The sequence below is a fragment of the Aythya ferina genome (genome assembly GCF_964211825.1).
Source record: "Aythya ferina genome assembly, chromosome: 3".
Taxonomy (NCBI): domain Eukaryota; kingdom Metazoa; phylum Chordata; class Aves; order Anseriformes; family Anatidae; genus Aythya; species Aythya ferina.
The window spans coordinates 42,012,167-42,025,094 of NC_140298.1; the positions used below are offsets into that span (position 1 = coordinate 42,012,167).

At 32.6% G+C, this 12,928-nt stretch overlaps 1 protein-coding gene across 5 annotated transcripts in view; it reads left to right on the plus strand.

Moving 5' to 3' along the window:
• The window catches only part of SIPA1L2 (signal induced proliferation associated 1 like 2), a 140,606-nt gene that overhangs the window by 68,983 nt on the left and 58,695 nt on the right, over positions 1-12,928 (plus strand). For all 5 annotated transcript variants that reach the window (XM_084512550.1, XM_084512552.1, XM_084512554.1 and 2 more), the window contains exons 7-8: positions 4,714-4,817; positions 11,508-11,665. In XM_084512550.1, coding sequence (XP_084368676.1) covers positions 4,714-4,817; positions 11,508-11,665 — 262 coding nt within the window. The remainder of the gene's footprint in view (positions 1-4,713; positions 4,818-11,507; positions 11,666-12,928) is intronic.

Consider the following 12,928-nt stretch of genomic DNA (forward strand, 5'->3'; position numbering starts at 1 on the left):
TTTATTTGTACAAACTGTTTTTGTTTTGCTGTTTTTTTGTAGCAAAAATAGGAACCGATATATTGTTGTTAACAAAGTCAACAACATGTTGACACATCTTGATTAGCATTGCTGTTTGTTGCTTTTAAATTCAACTTAACTCATTCTTTTAGCTTAATGTGGTTTTAACGGGATTTTGACAACCTGACAACTATATGTTGTGACTTACGGATATCTAGATGTTCATCTACTTTATTGTAACATGCGATTTTTTTAATATCCTTAATTTTTTATGGTTACTTGTCTATTACATCTAGAATATTTTTATCTACTGTAGATGGCTTGTGGGTAAAAAAAGATTTTTGTTAACCAAGTAGATTTTTTAAGCTATTAAATCCTGTTACTTGTGTGCATTTTCTACCTGTCCTTATAATCAAATGGAAAAGTTGCTTGAGCCGTTAAAGGTAAGCTGCCAAGAAGGAAGGTTAGAGAGAAATACCTAAAGAAAATTAAGGGAAAATCTTTTCTTATAAGGGATCTTTTTGCCTTTCAGAGAGTCACAGAGATTATAGATAAGTTCCAAACTTCTCCGTTCTTCCTGCAACCTGTTCACCTGATCTAATCTGGTTATTAGGGATCTCTTGCATGTTTTTGCTATCTAGTCATCAGCCTTCATTTAACTGGAATACATCTGGATTTTTTTCTTTTTTGAAATAGTACACCTGACTGCCAGCCAGTGTTGTAGTCATAAAAGGATTATCCTTCTGTTATTAAACTGATACTGGCTAGGATGGGTTTTCACCTCCTGTATGCATTAGAAGAGAGACTGAATTCATATTAGAAACTTTGGGAAATGTCTAGTGTGTGTAGCTTGTGGTTAGTGGCCAGCCAATAAACTGTCCATAGGCCACTCTCCAGTGGCAAATGAGATACTCAGAGTTGGTGGAAAACTTCATACTTCTGCAATTAAGGGAGACAAGCTTTGGAACTTGAAAATCCTCATGTTCTCCATCTCTAGTAATGGTGGGAAATGGTGAAAAAAAATAAATTTAATCCTATGTCAGACTGTTCTAGTTTATGACTTACAAAGTGGGAAAGCTGCAATTTTGTAACACTGCCAACCAGCTTGAGCACTACATTTGATTTTATTAAAGTTTTTGCCTCTTTGCTTAAATCCATACTTGTTTCACTTTAATAAATTCAGGCTTGATAGAGACGATTGCATCCTGTTTGAGTACAGAATAATAATTCACTTCTCCAAATAATATGTAGAAATATTAACACACTGCAGATGTCAGACTTTTGGGATGGGATGACAAATAGGGATGAAAAATTCAAAAGGGCAAAGGATGTGTGGTTTTGCTTTTTCACCTAGAGCATGACCAAATATCACCTACTAATTTTGACATGTGAAAATATACTGATCTGTCAATAAGTTTGCTGTGCTTCAGTATGAGCAAATGTTATTGATTGGCACTGCCTACATACCATTCAGTAACATAATTTTAATATTCTAGTAATGCTGAATTCCGTTAATGATATTCGCCTATCATAATTTGTTTACACAGTTTGCAACAAGCAGTATGGAATTAAGAGAGTTCACAAATGAGTTTTCAGTTTTATATTAAATATAAAATACTGACTTAATTATCATCTTTTTTTTTTTTGTTTTATACTCCTTTTTTAATATAAAGGCACAGCAAGTGTTACAGTGTGTCATAATTATAATTGGAGAATGCATTGATCTGACTGCCTGAAGGTTCAGAATAGTGCAATAATTTCATCTCTAGTAGCCACACTTTTGGTAGGCATAATGTTTCTGTAATATTTCTTGCTCAGTTTTGTAGGGCTTGCATTTATTAAGTTTTTCTGTTCACAAATGCTTGACTTGCTGTGTGTTGTGTTGTGTTTTTGTTTTGATTTGGTTTTGCTTGTCTATTTAATATTTTGATAAAGTGATCCATTCTTTATGGAATGTGGAATGTTGTGGTGGGCCGACCCTGGCTGGTCTGTAAGCCCCCAACCAGTTGCCCACTCACTTGCTCCCCAGTTGGGTGAGAGTGAGAATTGGAAAGGCAAAAGTGAGGAAAGACTCGTGGGCTGACATAAAGACAGTTTAATAAGTTATGGGGTTGGGGAATTCACAAAAAAACTCAACCAATCAAATTAAAAAAGCACCCAAGTAATGCACAGGCAGTCACTTGCACTTCCCAACAGCACACTGCTGCCCAGCCAGTCTCCGAGAAACAGCTGCTCTGGGAAAAAAAACCCCACTCCAGTTTTACTGTAGAACGTGACATTATAGGGTATTGAATGTCATTTCAATTTGAGTCAGCTTTTTCACCTGTGTCCCCCCCGAAACTCTTGCTTACACCTAGCCTACTCCCAGTGTGAGGGGGTAGACAGTGTGAGAAACAGAAGGCCTTGATGCTGCACAAGCACAGTTCAGCAATAGCTAACATTGATGTGTTATCAACACTGTTTTGTTCATATATAGAAAAAGCACCATATGGACTCCTATGAAGAAAATTAACTCCATCCTGTCTAGACCCACAACAGATGTGAAATAATTGGAATATTAACTATAAACTCTTCTCTGCCCATATTTAGTGCATTTTAAATATCATCCAATTCTGAATTCTTAGATCAAAGAATGAGAAAATTCGAGGAAACTTTACTGATTTCATTACTATATAATTTGTTTATTATAGATTTCAAAGCATATCAATCAACTAGAAATGAGGAATTCAAATACTATTATTGGAACATTACAAACGAGAATATTAATGTTCAGTATTTGATTATGTTACTTCAAGTTTGTAAAGAGAGAAATAAACTGAAAGAAATTGAAGAAATGTTACAAATTTATCTATATACAATTAAGACAAATATTGGTGTTTCACTTTCATTTAGTAAACAATGCTTTTCTGAAAAAGGCTGAAATGCTTCCTATGAACATGAATTTATTTTGAAAAGTTAGCTGATTTTTCTCAAACTTTGTGAATTAAAACTAGTATTCAGAAAAGAACAAGGTGCAAAAGAAATGACAGTATAACAGTATGACAGGTATAACTTTTTTTCTAAAATGTTAGCAAAGAAATGTTTGTAGTAGCAACCATTCTGTAAATTCAGAGGGTCTTAGTAGGTGTTCCCTAAAACATCCGTTAAGTTAGAAAACTTTATCTTGTATAATGTAAGGGACTAAATTTCAAGCAAAAAACTTGCTAGCTCATTTCCAAATTCAGCATGCTAGATCATGTACTAGATCAAGTACTCCACTAAGTAGGATGTTGTATAAGAAAAACATGGATTTAAAGGTAAATAATCTACCTTTCTGAATCGCTATTTAAAGGGACTATTTTGTGCAACAGCTGTTCAAGATACTTTGACTTTATTTAATATCTAATTGCAAAATGAAAAAAAAATCAGGGACTAGGGTTGCCAAGATCAATGTAGTTTAGGCAGATATGTATATTTTATAAAATAATTGATTTCCTCCTCCTATGTCTTTAAAACTCTTTCTGAATGGCATGGAAAAGTTATAATGGAATTAATTTCAACAAGGATTTTAAAATAGAGGAGTGCAGTAATGGCTGCTTTTGTTAGCAACATTTAAATATGCTCCCTATTTGTTATGAAACTATAAGTCATACACACAAATATTAATGAATTAATTTTAAGTTGTACAAATATAACTGATGAGGTCAATTGTAATACGAACATATTCAAAATTATAAACACCTAAATATTTTCAAATTTAGGGCTGTAGATATGCACTACAGTTACTACTGAATTTTACACCTAAGTGTATGTTTGTGTACTTTGAAAACAAGAGCTAACACAGCCAGACACAGTTTCTTTTTGGAATATTGTTGCTATTAAAATAAATAAATAAATGAACACTGTGAAAGAGCGCTGCAGGATGCTTTTTGCTGTGGAAGATATAAAATTATACACAAGAAATCAGTGAATATAAAAAGGGAAGAAAAACTGATAACTGCCTTGACTAAAACATTGTTCCCAACCTCCTGCTTTGAAGTTAATTATTCTTACCTAAATAATCCAGACATATCAAAGAAAGTGGATAAAAAAATGTGTGGTAAACATTCTGAAATGAGAATTGCATTACTAAACTTCCAAAATAAAAAGTCATATCATAGATGAAGTGTGTTTTAACAATTTTTAAAAGATCTGATAATTCCCAATAAAATTATTTTTGTCTTATACTACAATGTATAATGTACGTATTTTATGTTTTTGAAATGTCTGATCTTCATTATGTGTTTTATTGTGAAATTTGAAGTAACACCGTGTCAGTATTTTATTTTGGGTGAAATACGGGATTAGTCCATTGTCTTTATTGACGATTAAAATAATGAGTATATGTATATATATAAATTATATAAAAATATACTTAAGTAGCTAAATGTTTGTTCATTTATTTTTTATTTCCATGATATATTAAGACCTACCAGTACTTGCCAATATATTCAAAATAAGGTCATCTCATAGACAGCTGTCTTTGGGCAACTTCTTGCAGGATCCATCTATGTTGTAATATGAAAGTAAAGAGATCTTTAGCTGATACAAACTGTTTTGTTCTGTTGAAAAAAAAAAAAAAAAAGTTTAAATTCTATTATTAGATTTATATCATAGCATGCAAAGAGCATTGTCCTAAAAAGTAATATGAATGTTCTATTTTACTGACCGTCTTATGATTAAATTCATTTTCAGCTGATTCAACAGGAACTCATTCCCTTTATACTACTTATAAAGATTATGAGTTAATGTTTCATGTATCAACAATGCTTCCATACATGCCCAGTAACAGGCAACAGGTATGTTATTTTAACTTTTCAATTTTCAATATAATTTTACTTCAGAGGTGTTTGAGTTTTTATCTTTAAGTAATACTGTTTTTAAGCTGTATGTTTTTATATGACATTTGTCTTGTAATTGTGGATTTGCTTTTTTTTTTTTTTTTAATCATTTAATACATTAGAAAAATCGAAGGATTTTTATAATACATCTTTATAATTCATTAAGTTATTTCCATACCCTCCGTTTCATGGTGACATTACTCAGCATAGTTCCCCCATGGTCAATCAATTATTCTCAAATTGGATGGGATTTACACCCTATGTATGTTTTAAACATTGAATGGAATAAAACTTGAAAATAATCCTGTGGTTAAAATATGTATGCAATAAGACTTTTAAATGATTATACAAAATGTTATTGATCTTGAAGTTTTTTGTTAATGTATCAGCTTAGTATTAAATGGCTAGGTATATCCTTCAATGTGTCTGCTTGTGAAGACAGAAAACTGCAGTGTACTTAACTTTATTCATGGAGAACTCTTTCCTTGTTTGGTAATTCAAAGTATCTTGAAAGCATTAAGGATGGCTAAAAAATAGTACAGCAACCAAAAGTGTGCACCAGTAAGGTTATTCTGTCTTGCCTGTCTGAGATGTGTGACCAAATTAAAAAGTACAAGCACATTTGGTATAATATATCAATGGTAACACTTAACTTCAGAATCTTTCTGTGCTGCCACTGCATTTTTCTAGCCCTGCACATTAAAAAAAAAAAAAAAAAAAAAAAAAAAAAAAAAGCAACCATAAAAAACTGTTGGATTTATTTGAATATTATCTCGTTGCAGTGCAAGATGTAAAGGCTTCAGTCATTTTGGAGTGTTATCATGAAATAAACATGCTATCTCATGTTCTTTGTGAAAGCATACAAAAGTTGTGGTTAGTGTTTGTTAAACCATATGATTTGCATCTTTTGTATCAGTAGATCTCATGAGAAGAAAAGACGTGTCAAGGCAGTGACAAAAAGATTAAATTATTAAAATTCTTAACATAGGATAAATGAAAATTGGAATGGAAGAAAGTATATAACATTAATGTATTTTAAGTAGTCATTGCATAAAATTCTGAACTATTTGAAGAACTGTTTCTTCGGAACAGTTAAGACAACTGAAATTTATTCCATTACAGTTAGGTTTTAGATGCAGTTTAAAGAAATTAAATTAGGAATAAAAATACAAAAAAAAATCTTCACCACATGAATAATATAAATGGTTAGACAAGTCACATCTTCAACATGTAGCTTTTAGAGGACAGAGCGTTTGGCTATATCACATCCCAGCTGTGCCAGTAGCTAGTGATCAATATATTGGATCGTCATCACTAACTTGAGATTGCTCCACTTCTCTGAACTTTCATTTATACTTTATTTCTGTACAGGATTAATATAGTAAGCCCACTCTGTAATCACTCATAATGGTTTAACTCTTATTTTAAGTTTATGCTTTAATTTGATTTGCACAGAAGAATACTTAGCTTTTACACATTTGTAAAATAGTTCAGATTTTCCTAAGATACTGTATGTTTTTTAACAACTTGAAGGCTGAGGATCATACCATGGAAGAAAATATCATGGTAGAGTCCAAAAGCATTGATATATTTCAAATAACCAGTTTTAATCTATATATTTATTTACAAAAGACATTACAAGTTAGCAAGGCACCAGTGCAGAACTTGTTGGAGTCTAGAAAACTGAATTGTTGGTCGTTGACTGGAAATCACATGTAAATTGGAAAAATTATACGCTTATTATAATATAATACACTGAATGAGCTTGCCTTGAAAGGGAATAATGCGTATTTTCATAGTTTATCACAGGCACTGACAGTAAATATGACCTTACTTGGATTTTTATTACTTTCATCATTGTCTTTCATGACTTGCCCTTGTTTGTGAGAATGGGATATCCTCTTTACACTATTTCACTAATTTTCATAATTGTTGTTTGTCAGCCTCACTGCAGTGTTGCTCAGCCACCCCCTATTACTGTCCTTTCATTTCTTCCTTTGCTTTCCTTTCATTTTAATCGTTTCCTTACATGTCCTTTATAGACAGGTGCCAACTTTTGTATATAGGGAAATCTTCCAATTTTAACTTCATGGTTTTCCCCAGCAACAAACATTCCTTTCCACAGTGTTTTAGTAAGCACTCATCATTGTCACTTTAACAGGTTCAATATTTAGTAGAAGCATCATGTTGTTATTTGTCACTTTCTTAGGATCAAAATAATGTGGCAGTTTTCTAGGTTCAAGTAGTATACCTATCGGAAGACCTCCCCACATTATTTTTAGGTGTTGGAATCTAGTGATATTTGTACAGCATGGACACTGTCTAGTGAATTGTGACAAGTGCACCCAAATAACCAGGATTTAGCCAGCCTTAATGTTCAAAATGGATGTATAATCATTGTTAAATTTTCTTCTATTACAGTATAGTTCTAAAATGCATACTGGAATGTGAAATCTATCAACTGTGTTATTTTTCACAAGCTAGGATAAAGTTGGATTAGGTCTTTTTCCTTGAGCCATTTTAGATGCTGAAGACCCCAGTTGCAGTTGCATCAGTTGTGCTCGACACAGAGACACACTTACAGGTGCTATGGAATGTGAATGTTGTTTGTCTCTTCAGAATTTGTCTCACTAACTATGTAGCCAAGTAAGGGGAAATTAGAGACTATGATAATTTTCCTTTTGGATTCTATTAGCAATGAAGATCCCCATTGAATAGTTAGTTTTTTGCTAGCATATCGTGTATGTATTGGCAATGAGGTTATTGCACCCTATACATATGTCCTTTGATTGATAATGACCGGACAGGATACTGAGTCACTTACTCTTCATCATCTAGAAATAAGACCTTCAATGAGCAGGCACTGAGTTTTTCTTAGATTCCACATATGTGTGAGCTAAAACCAGGCCACGCCAGAACTGTTTGTTGCTTCTTCCAGGACATAACTACGCCCTGCTTGGTCACTGATCAGGACATCCCTCTAGTTTTAGAGTCAGCAGGAGATTCAAAAAGCAAGGTAATTTTTACTTTGGTTGCAATGTAGGCTGGGAACTTTCAAGTCAGCTGTTCCATCCCTAGGATAGAAAAGACTACCAACCCTGGTGCGGCCATTTTCCTTTTCCTTTCCTGGCCTTTTCTTCAAGTCATAGTTTAAGGCTTTCTCCTTTAAACTTTACCTTTGCAAATTCCCTTTCCAAATGATTCCTTTGCAAATTTCCCACTCACACATTTGTAGTCTGCTTCTGTACACATGTTTAGACCTAATTAATCCAAATCAATTCAAATAATCAATTTTCACTTGGTTTGATGAAAACTTAAATGAAACATATGCAAGAATGAAACAAACTTTTTGAATTTAACCTCCTGCTAAAATGTTTGAGATAACCATATGCTTGGTTATGTGGGTTAAATCAGACTCCGTTTCACCAGATTTGAGCAGTATCTTTTGATTGTTTCTGGTTTGGGTACAGATTAATAACGGATATGGAAATTAGAACTTTTTTAAGCCGCTTATTTTAGAAATGTGCTAAAATAAGTTTGAAATTTATTTGAATAAAGAATATATTTTTCACTGCTATAACAACAAAAATTCCTTGTTTTGGAATTGGACAATGTAAATAATATTCCACTCAAGGGGGTAGATGCTTACGGCTGTGCATCACCAATAAATGTGCTGTTTTGTGACAGTAAATACTTTTCTTCAGAGATGCATATCTGATAATCAAGAATAGAGTATTATAGTTAAAATCTCAAAGTTAATTATTATTTGGTTTTACATAATTTTAATCTAATGGATTCTGCTTTTCTAACATATTTTAGACTCCCCTCTTGTATTCTAAGTAAAATTTCACTGGTTTTCTGTTGACTGCCTATCATACTTGGCTGGGTTCTTTTTCATATTCTATTGTGCCAATTTATATTGATACTGGTATGATGTCAGAGTGTTTGAGATCTCCTTACTATAAGTAATCCTCCATAATATGTGGACTCTGTTGAGAGTTTCTCTTGTGCTCTACACTGGCATGAGAATCTCTATAATATGTTAGAAAGGCAGAGGGAGGGGACCAACCTGAGCAGACCTCAAAATGGGAGAGGAAGGGGAAACTGAGAACCTGAAGGGGGAGAAAAAAAAAGGATGTGAAAGTTGGAAGGAAAACATAGGTTATAGCATGGAAATTAGAGAAGGGTTTCTTAAGTCTTTTTGCTTAGTTCCAGTTTCCATCAATTCCTCTTTCATTTTCAGTATGCTATCCTTAACCCACATTTTCCAGGGAAGTATGTGTTCCTTCCTTCTTATCCATTCACCACCTTATTCTTTCCTATTCCTTTATCCTATCCAGAGCACTTCTTTCCATCTTCCTGATCACCCCGGTTTTTCTCTTCCCTTTCCAGTTCTTTGCATTATGATTCTGTGTGCACAGACGTATGACTGTGCTTTGCATTTGCATTGTGTAAGTTCACTGACCACGTATGCATGACAGTTATTTATAATAACATTACATGAAATTTATTTTAAAATGTTGAAGACATCACTAAGATCTCAGCAAGCTTGGTAAGGTTCTTAAAAATGACTTGACTGTCTATTTACCATTTTTGTGCCTTTAAAAGGTTTAAGCTCTTGAAGCAGTAGTTTAGATGTAGGATATGAGCACTGCCATCATTTTGCCATCATTTTGTAAAGGAAGTTTTGTTAGTACAAATTCAAACATTTCTAAAACATATCTCTTACTATGTGACTGCTATTCTTGTTTGAGCAACCCATGGTGGCCAGTAGAACCTCTTAGAGTTCTGCAAAAGCAGAAAGTATTCTTGAAAACAGCAATTGTCTTGAGAAATAAAAGTAATTTTAAACAGGAGTTTTTTAGTTTTTGTAACATTGCTTTGTGGAAAGGTATAGGCAAAGGCATGAAGCACTTCCTATAGTGAGAAGAAAGTAAAGGGGTTTATTTACGTAACAAAAGGAGAAATGAATCACCTTTTACCTTGTAATTGGAAAGTGTCTTACAAATTTAACTACAGTGTAAATTCCAACCTGTGAGATAATAATAACCTCTTAAACATGAACTTATACTTCACTACTGTGATCTAGCTAGCTCTAATTAAAGTGTAGAGCTAGTGTTCACTGACTCTAATTAAAGTGTACCTGATGCACTTATTTCTGTGATCAATTCCACATAATTTATAGAGCAATTTGTCCACAAGAGGATGTACATTTTAATGTGCTTAAATAGCCAGTTACTTTGATTTTAATCTTTCAAATCTGAAAAAAAAAAATGACCAAGTCATATGACAGAATAACACCAAATACTTTCTGTTCTATTATATGTGTTAGTTTTATCAAAAGCCTTTTTAAAAATAATATAGATATGCTAGTGCTTTAAGCACTAGCTTTGGCCCTTCTCACCACCTTTAGAAAACCATCTTGTATTATTTAGGAGACATAATGAAATGCTTATGGGTCTTAGGCTTTAGCATATGCAGCTTAGCTTTTTTTGTTGATTGCCGATACACTGCCTTGTAATGAAACTGAGAAAATTAAAACAAACATTTTTTTTGGAAAGATTGTATTCTGTAAAACGAGCTTGATGTAGAATTTTTCCTTGCTCCTTTAGTTAAAGGATTTCTTACATCCTTTTTAGTTAAATTAGAGTTCAGGTAGAACTTGAAGTGTCTGTATGCTATTAGTTGACAGTGCAAGGTCCTTGTCAGACTTTAGGTAGGTATTTACATCCTAGTACATGCCAGACTACTTGTTTCCATCTAGTAATATAAATGGATGTTTTATAAGCAAGGTTATTTAAAAATAATAATAATAAGAAATGTGTAAAATATTTTAGAGGTCTGATATACTTCGATGAGGAAAGTGAATGCCACTTTACTGCAGGGTTTTTTTGGCGGTGAAGTGGTCCCTTATTGCTGAATATGTTTTGTAGGTTTTAAGTTTTAGACTGTAATAATGGTTTAGTAGCTTAAATTATTCATTTAAGTGTATTTTGAGGATTAAATAAACTACTAGCTATCAGTTTTTAAATCAATAAATGAGTTTCAAATAGCTGTTTCTCCATGAGTATGTCTCAGCTCTGTTCCTCAAGTATGCAATTGTTCAAAGTTTGTGATAAGTATTCATCATAATCTATTAAAAAAAAAGTTGAGATTGTAAGGATCATCATGATAAGAATGATGATTAATAAAACTGCAATAGGGGAAAGGAGTTTATTGAAAAAGAAAAGCAGTGTTATATTTTTCATATAAAAGCAGACATTACTCTGTAAAAAGGGAACCGATGTGTAGTTTTATGAATAATAAGAAATGTCCAGTGATGTAACATTTTTTATTACAATTGGGATGCAAGAGAAATCTTTTATTCTGTTCTCACAGAGTAAAAGAGAAATGAGCTGAAGTTACACAGAGCTGATGTGGGGATGTGGGAAAATACAAAAACCTAATGAAAACTTTGCCAATTTTTTTTCCTTTTTATTTTTTTTTCCAATTAACCTGATATCCTTTATTGGTAAATATCCAGGACATGATTAATTGAAGGTTATTTCAGGAAAAATTAAGAATCACTTGTTTTGTTTTGGTTTTGCTAGAATGAAGACGTGATTTATTTTTTTATAACTGATTTTTCAATGCATGTTTCTCATCTAGCTGCTAAGGAAAAGGCATATAGGAAATGACATAGTTACCATTGTCTTCCAAGAGCCAGGAGCGCTTCCTTTTACTCCAAAAAATATTCGTTCCCACTTTCAACATGTATTTGTCATTGTCAAAGTGCATAATCCTTGTACTGAAAATGTGTGCTATAGGTAAGTAGAACCTTATAGCTATTTAAGTTTGCTGTTAAGAATGCAATGGAACTGCTTTTCCTAACAGTTTTATACTTTCTAGAGATACGATATATACAATTTTAAAATTTCTGCTTCATTTTCTATGAGTGTGAAACCCCAATGTCTCTCTTGCTTATCTAAACTAATGGGGCAGTCTGTAGATTTAAATGAGTGTGCGAAACTGTGTTGTTCATTCATGAGCACAAAAATGGGATATAACATTTTAGTGAAAATAAGATTTGCAGTCAGACTTGTGGTAATTAATTTAGAATTTGTATCACATATTTCCTTTTTTTGAAGTAAGTGATTTAAAATAAAATACTTTAGAATGCTGTTAATGTATATAAATCCCTGAGTATGACTATATGACGCCAGGGCACCAGGGTGAGTCATTGAGTTGAATGAGAAATTTTGGGGGATCATAACGTCTCAAATTTCAGTTCACCTTAACTCACAGTTAAGTTATTGCATCATGAATTTTAGCAAGGTTACCTGAGCTGGAAGCATATGGGAATTGTGCAAATAATGACAAGGACTTCAAAGACAGTGGTACAGATTTAGCAGCTATGAATGTTATATTTTATTTTTTTAGAATGAATTTCAAAGTACCTTGTGAGGTTGGATCATATTGCTTGTCGTATCTTCCAAAACTTGGTTTTGTTTTAGTAGCTATTTCGTGATTACTATTACATGATATATGTATTTCATACGTTACATTTTTCTATTACTAAATTGTCTGTTTTTCATCCCAAATGTGAATGCATTTCAGTCAATCTAGTAGTAGTTGTATATAGTTTGCATGGTATTTTGAAATCCTTTTTACAGATAAAATATGTTACATAGATATCAATTGTAGGTATAACTGAGTGTCAGTAAGGAAAAAATATTTCCATTTCCCTTTACATGTATATCTTGCTGTGAACTGTCCCTCTAAAGAATTTCAAATATTATGAAATTTTATGAACTTAGAATAGGCACTTTAAAGTGGTGCAAAATGCTCCCATTGCCAACATGTTTTGCACTGATACTTTTTGTCTGTATTCATATCTTATCCTTGCAAGATGTATAAGTACTGAAATCAATTCTTTGTATTCATATTTTTCATAGTTCTAATTAAACTGTGTGAAACCTGAAAATGATAGGTGGTTCTAAATAATTTTAAAAAATCTTGCATCTCCTTTATATCTTGCAAAGGATTTTTAAACTTACTCCACTAAACAAAAGAGACACTGACACCCTAAG